The sequence below is a fragment of the Myotis myotis genome, unplaced genomic scaffold, assembly GCF_014108235.1.
Source record: "Myotis myotis isolate mMyoMyo1 unplaced genomic scaffold, mMyoMyo1.p scaffold_m19_p_2, whole genome shotgun sequence".
Lineage (NCBI taxonomy): Eukaryota > Metazoa > Chordata > Mammalia > Chiroptera > Vespertilionidae > Myotis > Myotis myotis.
The window spans coordinates 11,654,985-11,674,896 of record NW_023416324.1 but is presented as its reverse complement, the minus strand read 5'-3'; the positions used below and the strand labels follow the sequence as shown (position 1 = coordinate 11,674,896).

At 54.7% G+C, this 19,912-nt stretch overlaps 1 protein-coding gene across 1 annotated transcript in view; it reads right to left on the bottom strand.

Moving 5' to 3' along the window:
* Positions 1–19,912, bottom strand: part of ALPL (alkaline phosphatase, biomineralization associated) — a 55,398-nt gene that overhangs the window by 9,884 nt on the left and 25,602 nt on the right. The window contains exons 2-6 of the mRNA XM_036351713.1: positions 9,234–9,407; positions 5,223–5,342; positions 4,782–4,897; positions 3,108–3,282; positions 2,203–2,378 (exon numbers count right to left, since the gene is read on the bottom strand). Coding sequence (XP_036207606.1) covers positions 2,203–2,378; positions 3,108–3,282; positions 4,782–4,897; positions 5,223–5,342; positions 9,234–9,294 — 648 coding nt within the window. The 5' untranslated portion in view covers positions 9,295–9,407. The remainder of the gene's footprint in view (positions 1–2,202; positions 2,379–3,107; positions 3,283–4,781; positions 4,898–5,222; positions 5,343–9,233; positions 9,408–19,912) is intronic.

Here is a 19,912-nt window from a genome sequence, read left to right as displayed (position 1 = left end):
TCCTGCCACCACAGGCGTCAGCCCAGGCCGCCGCCCCTGGCTGACACCTCGGGGAGCAGGGCCGGCTGGCATTTCAAGGCCCTCCTCTACCTTCCGCTCCGTTTGCCTCCCGGGACCCAGGTTGTGCGGGGCGGTCCAGGTGGGCAGGGCGCCCCAGGGCCGGCCAGGATCATGGGGAACTGGTGGGGACACGACTTTGAATCCTGACTCTGTCCCTTCTTGACCAAGGGCCTGTCACTTCTCCTCTCTGAGCCTCCGTTTCCTTACCTATAAAATGGAAATAACACCCACCCACAGGACCGTTGCAGGAGGACTGCAGGCACCCAGGGGTGGCCTCTGCCAGGGTGTTCCCACTGGCAGAGGAATTAGAGGTCACGGTTTCCATAGGGGCACATTCTCTGGGGGTGGGGCAGGCTGTGAGAGGAGGAGGAGAAGGGGCCCCGGGTCACTGACCCCTTGCCCCCCCCCATTCCCACAGAACCTGACCCCTTGGCATCTTCGGAGTGGAAACGAAGCCCCCAATCTTCGTGCCTGGAGCCTCCTCATTTCCAGCCCCGGCAGAGACTTCACACGGGCTCATTAAACTCCCAAATAACAGACTTGCTGTTTGCTTTGGGGTTTGGGTTTGTGTCTTTCTTTTTTTGTTGTTTTTTTAGCAAAAGATATTTATTTTCAGGGCGGACACCAAGATTTTTGTTTCATGTGCAGCCTGGGGGCCGGGGGCTTTGGGGTGGCGGTGATGCAGGGCCGATGGGAGAGAAAAGGATGAGGAGAAAGGGAGGCAAGGGAGGAGAGGCAGGACTCGCCCGGCCCTCCCTCCTCACTGTCACCCACGCTCATCCCCCAGTGGCTCCCGAGGACCCCCCTCAATCCACCCCTCACCCCCACTGGAGAAATCTTCCCTTAAACTCCGGTCCCCTCTCAGGCTGTTCCTGCCAAATCTCTCTAAAGAGCAGTCCCATAATTATACCCTGTGCTTGTACAACAAATGTTCTCACATCATGACCTCATCTCGGCCTCCAGTGGCCCTAGGAGGGGGGCAAGCGGGCTCTCTATTCTTGTACAGGTGGGGAGACTGAGTCAGGGGGGAGAAGTGACTTGTCCCAGGACACGAGTCAGGATGGCGGCCTTGCCTTGGATATATGCTCACTAAACGGGTCAGCAGGACAGTTTGTCCTGAAAGGGTGTTAATCCATCGCTAGGAAAAGGGAGGGCATGGGCTGGTACAGAGGCTGGGGGGGCACTTTGAAACTGGGGGGATTCCATGGGGGCAGAGGAGGGTCAGGGAGCCAGCAAGTTTGTCTGGTAAGGTTAGAAACAGAGGTAAGGGGGAGGCGGGACCCAGGGCTCCCTCTGAGCCTCACTGAACCCCTGCGAGGCTCGGGGGGCCAAAGTCCCGTTGCTCCCCCACCCGATCCCCACTGAGAAAGGAACAAGCCAGAAGTCCTCATTAGGGAGAGAGAGTGGGGACCCCTCTGGACATGTCCGGGTGGCAAGCGTTCACACACCCGCTCGGGGTTTTAAAGCTTGTGTTTCGGGCAAGGACACGCGGCTCACTCGTAAACGTCACCGCTTTCTGAGCTCTCGCTAGGTGTCAGGCCCTGTGCAGCCGCTACAGGGACCGTTGTATTGAGATCTTGCAACGGGCTTACTAATCGATGGGTACATTTCACAAAGCGGGGTGAAAGGGAAGGCTCAGAGAGGTGAAGTAACTGATCCAAGGTCACACAGCTAGCAAACAGGGCAAAGATTTGAACCCAAGAGGTTTAAAAGTGAGAGCTGGTGCTACCCCCGTCCACACCACCTTGTCCCTGAGCATGCTGGATGAGCCTGTGGGGCACATCCCTGTTTGTGCACGTGGGAATGTACAGGGCAGACTCCCCTCAGATGGCCCCCCCACCTCCCTGTGTCGTGGGGGTGCAGCGCCAGGCTCCAGTTGACGAAATAATCCCTGGGCGCCTGGTTCTTGCAGTGTGGCGGCGGCCACATCAGGGTTTATCCCTCAGCCCCAGCGCAGAGAGCCTCCCTGCCCCAACCACAAATCCCCTAATGGGCTGGGAGCCCTCCCAGGTGTTTGGGGAGCCAGGCCAAGCTGCTTCTCCCGTGCCAGCCTGTACCTGAGGCCTCAGTCCCCCGCCCCCCCCGAGATCCTGCCTCCCAGCTCGGGGACCCCTGCACTGGCTGCACACCCCCCGAACTCGCCTCGATGTCCCTGATGTTGTGCATGAGCTGGTAGGCAATGTCCTTGCAGCCCTGGCTCAGGGCCTCTGGGGGCATCTCGTTGTCCGAGTACCAGTCCCGGTCGGCGGAGTGGGCGTAGGTGGCACTGGGGGTGGCGTGGTTCACTCGCGTGGTGGTCACGATGCCCACGGATTTCCCTGGGGTGTGGGAGAGGAGGGGTTGGCTTCATCTGGAGACGGCGGTGTCCAGGCGGCCTCTCCCTCCTCCTGGCTAAAGACTGGCCTCCTGTTAGTTGCATGACCACCTGGGCCTCAGTCCCCCCATCAGCACTTAACAGGGGGATGGTGGCTTTCATGTACTCTGGCAGCTCAGACACTCTGCCTCCCGGAGGATCCTTGAGCTGTGAGCATCTGGGTGAGTCCTCCTCTCCACTGAGGAGCCTGCAGGAGCACAGCGGCCCCTATGCGGGCTCTCAGGTGGTGGTGTCACCTGTGTCAGCTGGTCTCGTACCCTGACCCTAAAACTCCTGGGGACAGAGGCCAGAGCCTCCCACTTCCAGAAGGAAGGAGGAGGAGACGTTCCCTGACCCCCCATGGGCTGGCACTGGGCTGGGCCCCGGGCCTTCCTCACACCAAGCCTCTGAGGGGCCAGGTTTTCATGTCCATTTTACAGTGGGATGAACAGCCTCAGGGAAATGCTCCAGGACCAGGACCCACACCGGAGTGGGTTCCTAAACCACCAGCCTTCCTGAGTCTGGGGCTGTAGGAGGCAGCAAGGGGAAGGGGAAGGCAGGAGAATTCGAATAGTTCAGATTCTCAGAATTGGAGCTGGGAGCACCTTTTTTCTACCCTCTCCCCATTGTACAGCTGGGAAGACTGAGGCCCAGACAGGCCCCACTCCCCACCACTACCCCAACCCCCACTCACCGGCGTCCTTGGCCCAGCGCAGGATGGAGGTGACCTCGTTCCCCTGAGTGGTGTTGCAGTGGGAGCGCTGGGTGGCCGCGCTCACCCCCACGGTGCCCTCATTGGCCTTCACCCCACACAAGTAGGCAGTGGCGGTGCCCGCGCTGTCAGGGACCTGAGCGTTGGTGTTGTATGTCTGCAGGTAGGGAAGGAGGGTTGGAAGATGGCCAGGCCCTGGTTCACCCTGCTGCCCATCCACCCCCACTCACACCATGGGGCCTGGGCATGAGGGAGACAGAGAGTCTCCCACAGCCTTGGCTGAGCCCTGCTGCCCACTGAGGTCCCCCCAGAGCCACAGGATCACCTAGCTGCCTGCTTCCTGCCCCCACTCCCTCTGCCCTGGCAGCCAGGACAGCAAAAAGGAGCAGGAAGGCCACCCTCCAACACGTGGAAATGTCTGGCAGAGGAGAGGGGCTGGGCCAGTGAGGCCTCTCTCTGAGTCTGGGCTGTAGGAGGCAGCAAGGGGAAGGGGAAGGCAGTAGAGTTCTGGAGAAGGGGAAGATGAGGGGCAGGAGGCTCAGTTCTTGAAGGTGGGGGGGATGGAGGGCGGGAAGGGGAAGTAAGGGGGAGGCAGGATCTAGAATGGGGACATGGGAACGAGGCCTTCCCCTGCTTCAGACCTCTAGTAGAGACCCTGAAGCTGTCTCCCGTCCCCACCAGCCTGAGAGCTCCTTGAAGGCACAGAAAACCTCAGTCGGTCCTGCTATTCCCTGGGAGTGTCGCCAGCATGTCAAACTCGTTTATGACACGAGGCATGTGGCCCGCCGGCTGTGAGTTTGACACGCTTGGTCTAGAGCAGCGGTTCTCAACCTGTGGGTTGCGACCCCTTTGGGGGTCGAACGACCCTTTCACAGGGGTCGCCTAAGACCATCGGAAAACACATATATAATTACATATCGTTTTTGTGATTAATCACTATGCTTTCATTATGTTCAATTTGTAACAATGAAAATACATCCTGCATATCAGATATTTACATTACGATTCATAACAGTAGCAAAATTACAGTTATGAAGTAGCAACGAAAATAGTTTTATGGTTGGGGGTCACCACAACATGAGGAACTGTATGAAAGGGTCGCGGCATTAGGAAGGTTGAGAACCACTGGTCTAGAGGATCTTTATTTCCGAACACCACTGCCAGCGATGACGATGACGACACCGGTAACAACAGCTACCACTCCCAGCCATCATCGCACTAACCTCCCAGGCCACCTTGGGAGAGAATGAAGGCAACGGAGCCACGCGGGAGAGTAAATACTGCCCGACTCCCTTTCCATCAAGTACACACGCAGGGACCGCTAGTCTGCGGGCGGGCAAGGGCAAGGGCTGCGAAGGCCTGCGAGGGCCCGTGGCCTCTGGTTGCTGTCACGTTCATCCCCCCCGGATGCTGGTTATACCGACACGGCACGGGCAGTTTGTGAAAACCCACGCTGTGCGCGTGGGTACTTGTCTCTTTGTATGTTATTCTCCCATCGATTTTTAAAAATCAACGAGCTAAGCCCTCAAAATAAAGTCTTGGGAGGTAGCTGCTGCTGTCCCCATTCTCAGGAGGGCCTCGGAGACGCCAGGAGGGCTGAGCACTCCGCCTCCCTTTCCTGCGAGCTGTGAGCTGCGAGGCGGGGCCGGAGCTCACCTTGGAGAGGGCCACGTGCGGGAACTTGTCCATCTCCAGCCTGGTCTCCTCTCCGGTGTTGTGGTGCAGCTGGCCCTTGAGGATGCGGGCGGCCGTCACCGTGGAGACGCCCATCCCTGTGGAGGGAAAAGAGGGCCTCAGCCTCTCCAGCCAGTCTTCCCGGGCACCCATAGCTCTCTAGCTTAGTGCCAACTCAGGCTGGGCACTGAGCACCAGAGTATGGCTCTGGAAATGTGACTGGGCACCCCTTCCCTCCCCAGACCCTCAGGGAACTGCCTGGCACAGCCGATCTCATGGGTCCACGGCCTGGCCCCATCCTCTTAAAATGTTCCCAGGGCTCCAGCCTCTTCAACACAGTCCCCTTCGCCTCTGCCTGGCTCTGTGGCCCCCACTTTAGGTGCCCTGTCCAGCCCCCCCCCCCCCTCGGGCCTCAGGCCTCACCGTCTCCCAGGAACATGATGGTATTCTTAGCCACGTTGGTATTGAGATTCTGAAGGCTCAGGGCGTTTTTCAGGGTCTGCTGAGCTTGGTCTCTCCAGTACTTGGGGTCTTTCTCTTTCTCTGTACAGACAGCGAAGCAGAGTTATTTGCAGGGGGTGGGACTAGCTTCTCATCCCCAGACTTACAGGGACCTCAACTTCTCATGCCTGAGGGCAGGGTGCCAGGGCTTGGGGAGGGAGCAGTAGTTGCCCATCCGACAGTCATCGTGTGGTTTGTAAACCTATTCCTGTCTAACCCTCCAAACAGGCCTATGGACCCTGGGTCTTCTCCCCACATCTCAGAATGAAGAAACCAAGGCTCAGAGACACCAAGTGACTAGCCCAAGGCCACACAGCACTGGCAGAGCTGAGTTCCACTCTAAAGCTCAGGCTCTTTCCTTCCACCCAGTAGAGCAGTGGTTCTCAACCTTGGCTGCACGTTAGAATCACCTGGGAATCTTTTTAAAATCCTGATTTCTGGGCCTCATCCTCCGGAAATTCTGTTTCTTTGTTATGGGGTGAGGCCATAACATTCGTAACAAAGAAACAGAATTTCCGGAGGATGAGGCCCAGAAATCAGGATTTTAAAAAGATTCCCAGGTGATTCTAACGTGCAGCCAAGGTTGAGAACCACTGCAGTAGAGGGACATTTCTGCTAAGGCAGCAAATGAATTGGGCTGGCACGAGATTAGGAAGGTAATGTTTAAGCCGTTCAAGAGAACAAACTACTTACAACTGCGGGAGTCCCCAGACGTCTCAGTCATCAATTATAAACTCTGCGTGGCTTACTGATTAAAGCAGGTTCAGCAGGAACCTGGCTTAGTGCTGGAAAGTGAAACTTGTCTTTTGTTTAAAGACTTGCCTTTTGTTTAAGGAACCAAGTGGAAATAGCTACGCACAATCTCGCTCCTGTCAGGATAAATTAGCACGTTCTGAACCCCCAATCTGGAGATAAGACGGAACCAGGAATGCTCTCTTTTCTTCCTCTTTTCCTCTCTCCCTCTCCCTCGCCTGTGCTGTGTCCAGTAGTCAGTCCTCCAGTGGAAAGAACACGGCTCTGGTGTCTGACGAACCTCAACTGCCCGCCTTCCCCATGTAGCTGTGCCAAGTCCCGGCTGTGCAGACGAGTCGCCTCCCCGAGCCTCAGTTTCCCCGCCTTCAAATGCGGTTGCCTGTACCTTCCTCTCGGGGTCTTATGAGGACTGGGTTAGGCAGTGACACACCTGGCCCACAGGAGAACATGAAAAGCCCACCCCGCGGCCCCTAGCGATTCCATCCCCAGACCTGGCCTCCCATGTTTTTCCAGAGGCCGAGCTCCCTGTCCTCGGGCGCAGGGTCCTTCCCAGGCCTGCTGGGCTCTCCCCTGTGCTTGGGCCCCTTAAACCAGCGCACCAGTGTACCGAGGCCTGGAGACAGGCTCTCTCTTCCAGTGGCCTCCCGGTCATAGAAGGGAAGGCTGAGGCCGGGAGGCGTGGGAGGGTCTCGTCCAAGGCCGAGCTGCATATTTGTGGGCTGAGGACACACGCCTCACCCCTGGGCCCAGCTCAGGCCTGCGCTGCCCTGCAGGGCTTCCAGGCAAGTGCCAGGAGCCTCGCACACCGCAGCCCGATGGGGCGGCCACCGTATTTCCTCCACGTTATAAAATGCAACATGGGGCCCGGAGATTAGAGCTGAAAAAGAAAAACAGGAAACCCACACATCTAGGGGCTGTGCCCCTGCCTCAGGTGCGCGAGGAGGCAGAAGGAAGCTGCCCTCAGCTTCAGGTCTTGGGCCCATCCACACTTCACTCCCTCCCCCCAAGAGGTCTCCCCTTATGTCACTCACCCCAACCCCATAGCCCCCACCTTCCCCTGGCAGCCCCCAGCACTGCCTCTCTCCTGAAGGTGTCTGCTGAGCTCACTAACTTCAGACCCCAGGCAAAGGGGGGGACACAGCAGCCTACAGCAGTGCTAGGGTTAAATGAGGCAAAGCCTGGGGAAGTGTCCGGCACTGGCTTTCATCAGGGATCCCACTGGCTCAGGGCTGGTTGCGATTCCTTCCTGCCGTCCCCCTACCTCACCCCACAGTGCCCAGCTTTGGTCCAGGAGCTTCTTTGGCCATTTGGGTGCCACCGGGATGGTGATGAACTTCTACCCTTCCTGGCCACCTGCAGCCCGCCGCCCCACTGGCCCAGCACCTGTGGCTCCTTCCCCACACAAGCTCTGCTACCAGTTTGCCAAGTTCCCTGCTGTGTTGCTTCCTGCAGAACCCGTGCCATTCTCACCAGAGCCATCCCAGGGCTTGCCCCTCAGTCCGGTCCAGTGGATGCCGAACGGACTTCATTGTCAGAGAACGGAGGTAAGCCATGACGGCTTCGGACAACTGAGTATCAGGAGGCCATTGTTTTCACAGCCATTTCTTTCTCAGCTCCAATCACCGTGCAATGCTATACTTGTCAGCTTACAGTACGTACTGTGTGATTTTGTTTATGTGAAATTCAAAAGGGGCAAACCTCGTCTGCGGTGGCAGGAAAGCACCTGCTGGTAGTTACTTCCTTCGGCCTGGGGGTTGGGAGGGGCAGGGAGAGCCCCTGGGTGTCCCCTGCCTGGAAGTGCTCTTCCTGGGTCTGGGCGGGGCTTACATGGATACAAAACTATGTCTATAACTAACTTGGTGTAAATTATACCAAATTTTTTTTAAAAAAGAAAGAAAACACTGTGTACCTCTCTGCACACTCACCAGAGCGGCTAAAACGAAACAGATCACACAAAAACTGAGGTGCTGATTTTTTTTTTTTTTAAATTGAATATTGGAAGGTTTTTCATTTCGTTGCTTTTTCATTCTTTTCCCTGTTCATCCATCTGCTCACCTCTCACCCAGGACTCGGTCCTGGGTCCCCAAAAGTACACACTGAGAGGCCTCATGGGGTCGCAGAGGGGGCGGCGGCCTGGGAACCCCAGCAGCTCCGGTTCTCGTCCCAGCTCTGTACTGACTCGCTGGGTGACCTGGGAAGGCCGGTCCTTCTCTGTACCCCAATTTCCTGATCTGTTGAAATATATTCTTCCTAATAGCCCCCGTCCCTGCTAGACACTGTGACTGCACCATTCCTTCCCACAATAGCCTGGAGGAATTGTCTCCATGGAATAGATGGAGAAATTAAGGCTCAGTGAGGGTGGCGGGGGTGCTTCCAGCCACATGGTGGGTGGAGCCGAGGAGGGCTCCCCTCTCTAATCACAGATACTGAAATGCTGGGGGGAAAACCAACCCAAAACAATTAAAAACAGACATAGCTTGAGGAAGGAGGAAAAGAGGGAAGGGGTATACCCGGAAATTCAAAACCGGAGAAGTAAACAGGAGCGGATGCTGCGGGCCCTGGGAAGTGAGACCAGATGCAGGTCTAGGTGGAAGCTGTTTGAAGGTGCACGTTTGACTATGGAAGGGACAGGGAAAGAAGCCAGTCATGAGAAATGTGAACTCGGCTCCAAAACTGAGCCATTGCTAAGTGAGGCATCAACATAAAAACTTATCTAGAATTCATTGGAAAACCTGGTATCATCTGCACTGTAGAAACACTTCCATATGACTGTCCAATAGAAAGCAAAAAACAAAAACAAACTCCTGCTGAAGATGAGTTCACAAGCAACAATTACAAACCGCAAGGAAATGCACCCCCCCTCCACGGGCTAAGCAGACAAAACCGACAGGAGACGTAGCGCGCCACGCCTTGGGAGAGTTTATCGAGTAAGTTCTATTTCAGGTGATAGAGAGATGAGAGAAGAGGCGCCTCAATTAAAGAACAAGAAAACATAAAGCAGAAAGCGTGGCCCACAACACGAGCATGTGCAGTAGGCGAGCTGGGACTTCCGTTCTGAACATTTGTTTCCTGCTCTTAAACCCTTCGGGTGATTTTATGACCCTGAACATAGGCAATGCCCCCATCCTACCCCACCTGCGCCAGGTCTTCCTGCCCTCCATCTGTGCCCCCCAATCCTACCTGGCACTAAGGAGGTGGTAAGGCAGGTGCCAATGGCCAGCACCAAGAATGGTGAAATCATGATGCGCTCCAAGCCCCGCTCTCTCTCTGGAGCCCAGACGTACAATCCACGCGGGTGGGAGGGGTGGGCTGGCAGTGGTCAGCCGTTAGCTGATGTTAGCTGATGTTCCGATCCTAAAAGTGAAAAGAAAAAAATTTAAAAGGACACGTGGGCCACAGCTCCAGAGTTCATATGTTCATTCACTTAATTCCTTTGTCGGTTCATTCATTCACTAAGTCTTTGCTGAGCCCCTATGACAAGCCGGAGCTGGGGATGCCCCCTAGGTGGTCTCTCCCGCAGGAAGCTTAACCACACGGCGGTAGGATGATGAATGAGTGCCATGCCACAAAGTGGTTCCCTCCCACTTCCCAAGTGAACGCTCACTGTCAGTCCGTCGGGACCCGCCAGAGTTCGGGCTCTCCGTGCACTGCTCCTCAAATTGTAGCGCGAGTCAGGACCTCCTACGGGGCTTGTTAAACTAGATTCTGCCCCTACCCCCATCCTCGACCAGAGCTTCGGACTGCATTGCCACAAGCTCCCGGGCGATCCCTCTGCTGTTAGCTCATGGACCACACCTTGGGAAGACTGTTCTAGAACATCAGTCTTCAGGCTCTTAATTACCTGTGACCTGAGAACATCAGAGACAAAGAAAGAGTCCACCCTTTCTTAGAGGGACGTCTACGTCTGCTACCTTCTCTTCCAGAGCTTGTCATTTACGGAGAGAGATACAAAACCATAGAAGTGACCGATAGGGAAAGATTGGCTGGGAAGGGTGGCCATTTCTGAGTAGTAACATTACAGATCACTCCGATGATTTTTTTTTCTGCATTTCCCAAGTTTTTTCTTCTGTGTTGAGATGTTACCTTTATACTTTTTTGAAAATGTTATTTAAAAAAAAAAAAAAAGTTAACCAAAATGTTAACTGTGGCTTTCTCTGGGCAGTAGGACTGTGAATGATTTATTTTATATTTTTGATTTTTCCTAATTGCCTAAAATGAGCATGTATTAATGGCATACAAATGTTTTTAACTTGTGGCTATCCTGTTAGGTTCATGAGGGATGACCCACCCATTGGCAGCTGAGAAATGCACTAGCCCTGTATAAATGTTAATGGAAGATGGAGAATTTTAAATAGCGAGAGCTTCACTAGGAAATAATGTGATTATTTCCACCAAAACCAAGGTTAAAACGACTCTCCCATTTGTTGGGAATGTTCACCTAAAAATAAAAAAAAGTCAAGGTGAGAGGCAACAAGCGTTTGAGATCCAAAAAGAATTGTAGCCCTACTCAGTTTGGCTCGGTGAACAGAGAGTCGGCCTGCAGACGGAAGGGTCCGGGATTCGATTCCAGTCAAGGGCACATGCCTGGGTTGCAGGTTCGATCCCCAGTAGAGGGTGTGCAAAGATTCTCTCTCATCATTGATGTTTCTATCTCTCTCTCCCTCTCCCTTCCTCTCTGCAGTCAATAAAAATGTTTTAAAAAATAATAGTAATAATCAAATCCTATATTTTAAAAAAAAAGAATTGCAATATTGGGAAGCATTAGGAGTTGATGGCAAGGGGAATTTATGAGAAAGGGATGGGGAAGAGTTACATCCGTAGGAGGAGGGAATTTTTATGAGTCATATAAACTAAGGAAGGAATTTCTCTACAGGTGCAGCTATACTAGCACAGCGACGGCAATTGGAAAGAGTGCCATTAATTCTCAGTCAGACATTATGGTCACAATGTTTGCTTTCCCGTCATATTTTGCAAACAGCTATTTCACTACAGTGCTGCTTCAGGCCCGGCCCAAGGTGACCGTGCCCAGTTCTAACGCTCCACGCGTGGGAGGAGTAAGACGTGCAAGGCAGGCCCCCGGGCTGGCGGCTCCAACTCCATTTTGAAGCGGTCCTGCTTATATTATTTTCCACATGAGAAACGGCAGGGATGCACCGCATTGCTTGGTTAGTGTCATGATAGGTAAGAGCTGCTCTACCGCCGGAAAAAGTGAGGTTGAGTCAACCTGAAAACTGTACATGCTGCCCTGACCGGTTTGGCTCAGTGGATAGAGTGTCAGCCTGCGGACTGAAGGGTCCCAGGTTCGATTCCAGCCAGGGGCATGTACCTTGGTTGCAGGCACATCCCCAGTGGGAGGTGTGCAGGAGGCAGCTGATCGATGTTTCTCTCTCATTGATGTTTCTGGCTCTCTATCCCTCTCCCTTCCTCTCTGTAAAAGATCAATAAAATATATATTTAAAAAAAAACTGTACATGCTGCACCCCAGTGCCCAGGGGCGAGGGTCCACCGACTTCTGCAGATGGGCTACGAAGTTTCAATCGCACTGTACGTGCGCACCTGCACGTGGTATTTTGTGGAAGAGCCACACTCAAGGGGCCAAAGAGCCGCATGTGGCTCGCGAGCCGCAGTTTGCCGACCACTGTTCTAGGGACTTTGCCTGGTTTGTCTGTGCTCCAGTGGTTGGCACAGGAAATCTTTACATCAGTTGGAAGCCAGTGCTCTCAGGCGGGAGGGGAGGGGAAAGGAAAGAATCACCCCAAATCCTTCCTGTGTGTGTGCAGAAAAGTCCAGTGTGGACTTTGGCGGGTCCCGATGGACTGTGGAACTCCCCAGCCATCCGTTCACTGCTGATGGAGTGCAGGCTGGTACAACCACTTTGGAAAATGGGCAGCTTCTACCAGAGCTGACCCTACCCACATGCCCCCCAAGAGAAATGGGCACGTGTGCTCACTAAGAAGAACGTTCATGTCAGCCCTGCTCCTAATGACCTCAAAACTGCGTCCGCCTTCAGCAGGATGATAAACACATTGTGTGGGCTCACAAGATGGAAATGACACAAAACAATGAGAACAAGCAACCGACAACTCCCCTTACAACATGGATGGATCTGGGGAAGGTGAGGGCGAGAGGAGGAAGCAGACCCAGAATACATATGGTGTGATTCCAATGATGCAAATTATAAAAACAACCCAGGGTGTTAGAAGATGAGATAAAAGGCTACCCTGGAGGGGGTGGGTGGAGATTAAAGGGGACACGGGGGACTGTGAGGTGCTGTTCTGTTGATTGACCTGGGTGCTGGTTAACTGGGTGGGTTCAGCTGCAAACACAATAAGCTGTCCGTTTATGATATGGACACCTGAGGAGGTATGTTATACCTCAATAATATAAAAACACTACTCGCTGGGAACGTATATAAACAATCTATAAAGGACACAGACAAGGTGGAAAAGGCCTGCATACCGCACGCAGTTCACTGATCATGAAGTCTTTCACCATGATTTCTCACCAATGACCTATCCAGTGGCCAGAGAGGGACTTACGATCTTTGTAGATGAGAAAAACCAAGGTTCTGAAAGATGTGACTTCCCCAAAATTACAAACAGGCAGGTGGCAGAGTAGGCAGCAGGTAGCCCTGACTACAGAGCTGCTGGTTCCAGAATTAGCAAGGAGGTTATCACTGGCCACCTGCCCAAGGGGGGGCGGGGGGTCTGGTTCCCCAACTGTGGAATGAAGAGACAGGCTTCACACATGTATAGATTTGTGTGACCTCCACATCAGGATATAGACGGTTCTACCACTCAAAAACACTCTCTCCTATTGTCTCATTGTAGTCACAGAAGCACCCCTCATCCCTAAACCTGGCAACCCCAGATCTGTTCTCCATCACTGTTGTTTGATTGGTATTGTATTAACTCTGTAGACCAGTCTGGGGAGGGTTTACATTTTGCAATGTTCGGTCTCCCAGTCAGAATATAGTATGCTTCTCCATGCATTTCTTCCTTTGTAGTCTTCAGCATACAGAACTTGTATGTGTTTTGTTAGATTTATACCCCTGTATTTCACTTATGGGGGCGCTGTGATAGTATCATTATTTTAACTTGTTCATTGCTGGTACATACATAGAAATACAACTGATTTTTATGTTTTGACCTTGTATCCTGTGACCTCGCTAAATTCACTTATTAGTTCTAGGAGTTTCGTGGGTTCCTTGCCATCTTCTATGGAGGGAATCATGTCATTGACAAACAGGACTTTTAGTTCTTCCTTTACACTGGTGTGCCTTTTATTGCTTTTCTTGTCTCATTGCACGGGCTAGGACTCACCGCACCATGTTAAATTGGGGAGACAAGAGTGGACATCCTTGCCTTGTTCCTGCTCTGAGAGGAAAAGCATTCAGTCTTTCTGCATTTGGGGTGGTATTTTGAGGTGTGAGGCAGGGGAGATTTGGTGGGAAGATGAGGAACACGTAGCATTTGAGATGTCTTTTAGTGAAGATGTCGAGTGGACAATGTCACGTTGGATATACACATCTGGCACTTGGGAGAGCGGCCTTGGCTAGAGGTAGACACTTGGGGAACCGGGGCATAGAGGTGACAGTCAAGCCTTGATAAAACTTGATGAGATCATGTAGGAGGAGGGAATGGAGACAGAGATAACGAGACGATAAAAGCCCTCAGAAAACCAGGAACCGAAAAGAATTCCGTTAACCTGACGAAGACTTTATACCCCACACCTACAGAAACCATCATGCTTCCTGGAGAAACAGTCGGCATGTTCCCCCTGACCGCGGGCTTATCAGGATTTGGGGCGACCTCTCTGCCTATAACTAGGGAATTAATTAATAAAGGGTGGCAGCAGTGGCACTATCTCTGTGGCATTAAAACCAGAAGTCAAAACAGTGGTGTATTGTGAACTCGCACACAGGATGAAGGGTGTAAAGAATAAGATGCATTTTCCTGTGTATAAATGTAAGCCACGCCCTCATACAGAAAACAGCATAATTTCCAAGGACACTTTCACATTCCAGGCCATGTTTAACACATGAACATGAGGACCTGGGGGAGTTGTGGGGAGCAGGGAGCAGGAGTGAAGATGGAAATGAATAAACAAGAACTGAGTTCATGACAGTCCACTATACACTGAGATATGACTTACTCAACTCTCTCTGCACCAAGCGTCCAAAGCAAACAATTGATAAGGAAAAGGAGAAGTGAAGGGTGGCCCCAGGAGATCTGAAGGCTCATCCAGCCGCTAACGGTTGTACTTGTTTGTCTCTCTTCTCTGTTGGACTGACTGCTTTGTGACAGTACAGACCATCGAATCCAGCTCTGAATCTCTAACCCCACGCACAGCTCTGTGAATGCGGACTGAGTGAAAGACCCTCATGGTAATGGCTGGAATGTTCTGGATGGGACATTGAGATGGGCTTGTCCTGGAAACGGACAGGTGCCTTCTCCCATTGCCTCTGCTTGGAAAGGAGAGGGGGTGGGAATCCAGGAAGCCAGTCTCCCCTGCTGGCTCCCCTTTCTCACCCCCACCCCCACTCAGAGGCTCCAAGTCTGCAATCTGGCAGCCATGGGTGACGGGCCCCGTGGGGCCCAGTCTGGGGCTGCGGGGGCCCCGGCTGCCCACCACCCTCTGCCAATGCTCTGCCAGCTCAGAATGGACCGTCCGAGTGTGCGCCAACCCCATCACCCCCACTCCCAGCCGGTCCGTCTCTGCCAGGCTCCCGGCTACGTGCCCTGATTATTCATGACAAGTGTGCAGAAGCCCTGGCAGAGTCCAGGGAGAAGGAGCAGCTACTTGGCAGGTCAGGGGAGGGAGCAAGGGGCTGGCCTTGGCCCTGAGTCAGCATCCTGGGGCAGAAGGCGCGGGAGCCCCGGGAGTTGGGCAAAAAGCCAGCCCTGGGCTGGGTCTCAAAAGGCCCAGGACAAAGGACAGAATAATAGAAGGGATAAAAATCACTACCGCTTCTCGGGCACTCTTGTACCCAGCCTGTGCTGTGACCTGTGATCTCACTTCATCTCCCCGAGTGTTGTTAGCCCCTCCCCTTCGCCCCCCCCCCCCGCCCCTCATTTTAATATTTAGAAAAGTGAGCGAAGCTTGTCCACGGCCAAGTGCAACTCAACCCCAGGCTGATGCAACTTCTCTGGGCCTCAGTTTCTCCACCTCAGAGAGGGAGGGAGGCTAGTGCCCGCCCTTTCCCTACCCCGCAAGTGCAAACAGAAGCGAAAGGAGTTTAGGCAGGAAGCTGGCAGCAGAGTGTGGGGCCAGGTGAGCTCTCCTACCTGAGCGGCCTGGCCAGGCGGCAGGTGAAGAAGCACAGCAGGACCACGGCCAGCGCCAGGAGGAGGAGGCTGAGGACCCCTGTGAGGACCATGTCCAGGGTGGGGGTCAGGAGGGCCATCTTGACGTGAAGAGGGTCGTTAGGAGTGGCCTCCAACCCTATACACGCCTGGCCACACTCGCCTTGGACGCTCACGCCAAAGCCCTGGGTCAGTGGCCAGTGTGACCTGGCTTTGTCCCCAGGTTAATCTTCGGGGATTAGCCCAGGAGGGATGAAATGGGAGGGGACTAGCCCACAAAGCTCCCCTCCCCCAGCCCAGTCCTTTCACACGGCTGCTGCTCACTCATTCTTCATTCCCACACGTTTACTGAGCACCTGCGGTCTGCCCAGCTCTGTCCTAGGTACTAGGGCTCAGAGGGAAGAGGGCAGACACCGTCTCTGTCCCCTTGGACAGTCCTGACCGGCCAGGGTAGACAAGCACCTACTGTGCGCCAGCGCTGTGCTGGCACCTTGTGGGGTAAAAACAGCAGCAGGAAGGGGACCCCTGTCTGCACTTCCTGGGAACTGGGCCGGCACCAGGCTCGCAGGGGAGCGGCGAGGCTCAGTCAGGTCCCTGGCAGGTGTCGGCCCAAAGCCAGTGGCCACCCAAGAGACAGACTGGAGGTAGCTGGGCGGCACGCCGCCGGCCCGGAGGGGCCTGAAGTGCGCCCTCCCCCGTTTTCATTTTCTCTTGGGTTCCCACAATATCTCATGAAGTCAGGATGGTGAGTATGGTTCCCATGTTACAGACTCAGAAACTGAGGCTCAGAGAAGTGAAGCCGTTTGCCACATGCAGAGCCCGGAAGGAAAGCCAGCGCTTCCTGCCTCCTCAGGCACCGCAGACCCCATGGTACAAAGTACCCGGGATCGGGGAGATGCTTTTACCCTGCCGGTGCCAAGGGAGGTCCTCTCTTTCTGGCCCCAGAAAGGCTGCTGTAGTCACCATGGAAACAGGAAAACCAGTGACATTACTCAATCAAACCTTTTTCTTTCTCGATAATCCCTTAACCTCGTGGTTGGCAAACTGCGGCTCGCGAGCCACATGCGGCTCTTTGGCCCCTTGAGTGTGGCTCTTCCTAAGCCTTAGGACTACCCTATAGTTAATAATTAATAACTTAATTATTAACCCTAATTAAGTTAATAACAATGTACCTACCTATATAGTTTAAGTTTAAAAAATTTGGCTCTCCAAAGAAATTTCAATCGTTGTACTGTTGATATTTGGCTCTGTTGACTAATGAGTTTGCCGACCACTGCCTTAACCTGAATTGGAGCAGGTCCTCACAACATCCTGGTGATAAAAGGCAGGGTGGGGCGTATTAGCCTCACTGACCTATGGGGACACTGGGGCTTATCAGTGGAGTCATTCGGTCAAGTATCATAGCCAGCGGAAGTGGTCCAGGCCCCGCTCCATCCCTTCCCGGCTGTGTGATGCCGGGCGGGTCCCTGCACCTCTGAGCATCCCTCTCCCACTGAGAAAAGCACCTATGACATCGCTGAGCTTGGTTTAACCCTCACTAACCACCTGGAGAGAGGGCGAGGTACAGCTGTCCCTCTTCGCAGGCGAGGGAATGAAGTGAAGGCCACCCAGGGCCACAGAGATGAACGGCGCTGAGCCAACCCCTGCACAGGGACCCCTGAGGAGCCACCCCTGCAGCAGGCTCCCTCCCCCACAGGCACACTCCCCCCTCCTCCCCCTCCCTCTCCGCCCCAGGGTCTGGGCCTGGGCCCCCCTACAGAGCTCCACCCCCAGCCAGCCTAGTAACTCCATCTGAGACCCAGCGAGTGCCCGGTGGGGTCAGAGGGAGCCCCAGGCCAGAGATCATGATCTGGAATGTCTGGGCTGGGGAGGGTCCTCTGAGCAGATGCCCCCAAACGTACGGGAGTACAAACATCACGTGGTGTGATTGGGGACAAAGCCTTATTCCCAAGTGTTACCCGGGAGGGGTAGAGACTGGGAAGTGTGCGATGGAACTTTCTGGGGCGATGGAAGTGTCTTTACGAGATCTGGGAGGTAGCTACATGTCCATGTGCTACATGTAAAAGTTCGCCTAGTGCCTAAGAACCCCACCGGCTGTATCTTTGGGTGTTGTGAGGATCTGATAAGAATTGAGTTAAGGGAGTGTTGGGGGAGGAGGAAAGGGTTTAGTTTAATGGAGTGTCTGTACTCAAATTTAAGAAGAGAAATTAAAGAGACACAACCCCCTAAATAAATTCCTGTTCCCCCCACCCCACACCTACTCACTCAGAATCTCACAGGCAAACTGTGCCTTAGAGATTTTCCCATCGGCCAGATGGTTAGACTGAGGCTCCAAGAAAAGCAAAGACTTACCCCGGCCTCCCAGCTCCTATTCCTGATAGATACACACAGGGAACAGTCAGAACCAGCCCGCAGCCAACTGGGAGCCAGTCCTCTGGGCTGTCAGCTGGGCCTTCTTGGCTCTTGCAAGGAGCTGTGGCTGAGAAGTGCTGAGCGTCCTCTGTGCTCTTGGGGGCGGCGGTGGGCGGGGGGGTGGAGGTGGAGAGGAAAGAGGGGAATGGAATAGGGGCTGGGGGCTCCTGCAAGACCGAATTGGGCGGCGGTAGCTGCCCCGGAGAGGGAGAGCGTGCGGCTGAAGACAGGGCCCAGGAACGTTTCAGCTCAGGGTCAGGGATAGGAGACCTGCCCCTGTCTCAGCCAAGCCCAGTGTCTCTGGCAAGCCTGGTTGGCCGGCACTCGATTCATTCACGGTCGGAATTATTTATGGCTGCCAGGAGGCAGCCTCTGAGTGCAGGGCACAGAAGGGAGTGCGTGGTGGTCAGCGTGGGCTGCAGGTCAGACCGAAGGAGGGACTTCCCCCAGGGGCAGTGGGCCAGGTGCTGGGCATGGAGCACAACTCAGACCTCTGGCTGCTGACAGCCGGTCAGCAGAACACAGAAGTGGGAGTGTCCAGGGAGGCTCGGTGGCAGCCTGCCTGCTTCCAGGCCATTTTGTCGTCAAGGCTCTGATGAGGTGCCAGCTGTCCCGCGTGCACCTCCAGCCTCTGCACACTGCGTTCCTGGTCTGGAATGTTCCCTGCTGTTCACCCGATGAAGTCCTCCCACCACCCTTTCACCCTGAACTCAGCTCCGTGGAGCTGCCCCACCCCACCCAGGCCCCGGCAGCAATTATAGCTCCTCCCCAAGCGTCCAGAACCCCAGGAGGCACTCGAGACCTGGTCGAATTTACCAGACTCTCCGTGTTGCCTCCTCCCCATGGTGTGAGCTCCTAGAGAGCAGGGGTGTGGCTCTGAGGATGGTGGCGCCCCCGGGCCGGTGGAGCCTGGTGCCTGGCGCCCGGCCCCCTGGGTGGGGGTGTCCATAGGTGGGCGGAAGGGTGGCGGGGTCCACGGTGACTGGCTGCAGAGGCCGCTCAGCGGCAGTAAGAGTGAGCTCTGGAGCCAGGGCTCCAGGTTCGGATCCTGCCTCTGCCCATCTCAAGCTGGGGAGTTCAGGGCCAGTGACCCCTCGCCCCTGTGCCTCAGGCGTCCCACCTGCAAAGTGGAGGAATAATAGAAGCCAGAGGGAGTTGGAAGGATTCTACGAGTTCATACATGGAAAGGCTTAAAGCAGAGCCCAGGACAGGGTCAGTGTTCAATGAATGTTGGCCAGCAGCTATGGTCACGGGTGTGGAGGACGGACTGATGGGCAAGTGGGCAGACGAGGGGCTGTAGCTGAGAATGGGCAGACCCTTCTCTGCCCACTCGGCCAGGTGGCCATTTGCCGACCTGCTCACGGGAGGCCCGCAAGGTCTTTCTAGGAACCTAAGGCTCACCGGCCTGCTGTGCACCTCCACTTGGTGGGGTATCCGATTAAGGGGTAGCGGTCCCAGCTCTTACAGTCAAAGGGGTCTGTCTGTGTTTCCTGAGAGAACCATACCTGTCTGTCTGTCTGTCTGTCTCCCTCTCTCTCTCTCACACACACACGCACACACGCACGCACGCACACAGATTCGCGTGGGAGGAAACAACTCACCAGGCAGCCTGATGCTTTCTTTTTCTCCTGAAGGACAGACAGAGAGAACGTCCAGGGTCAGCCAGAAGCTTCCATGGAGCGGGGGGGGGGAAGACAGCCCGGCTGGAGGGTGAGAGGAACAGAGAGAGAGGACGCTCCGACAGGAGGACCTGCATGTGCAGAGGCGAGGAGGCAGCAATGCAGGGTTGAGGTCAGGGAGACAGACAGGAGCCAACAGTTGGCGACAGAGGACAGAGAGGCAGCCTGGACCGACCACAAAGGGCTTTGCTCCCTGAGCTCGGAGCAGCCCCTTTGCATGCCCGTCTCGTTGACAAGCCTCGTCGCCAGCCCATTTTCCAGGTGAGGATGCGGAAGCTCAGATGCTCTGCCTCTTGCCCAAGGCCACGCAGCAGAGCTGGAACCAGAAGTGGCAAGGGTCTGGGTTCTGGAGTCAAAGATTTTTCTGGGGCTCCCTGAGGTGCCTGGCCCTGAGGGCAGAGGCCTGGGCCAGTCAAAATTCAACTGGTGGGAGGAGAGCTGGCAGCCAGGAGGCGGGGAGGGG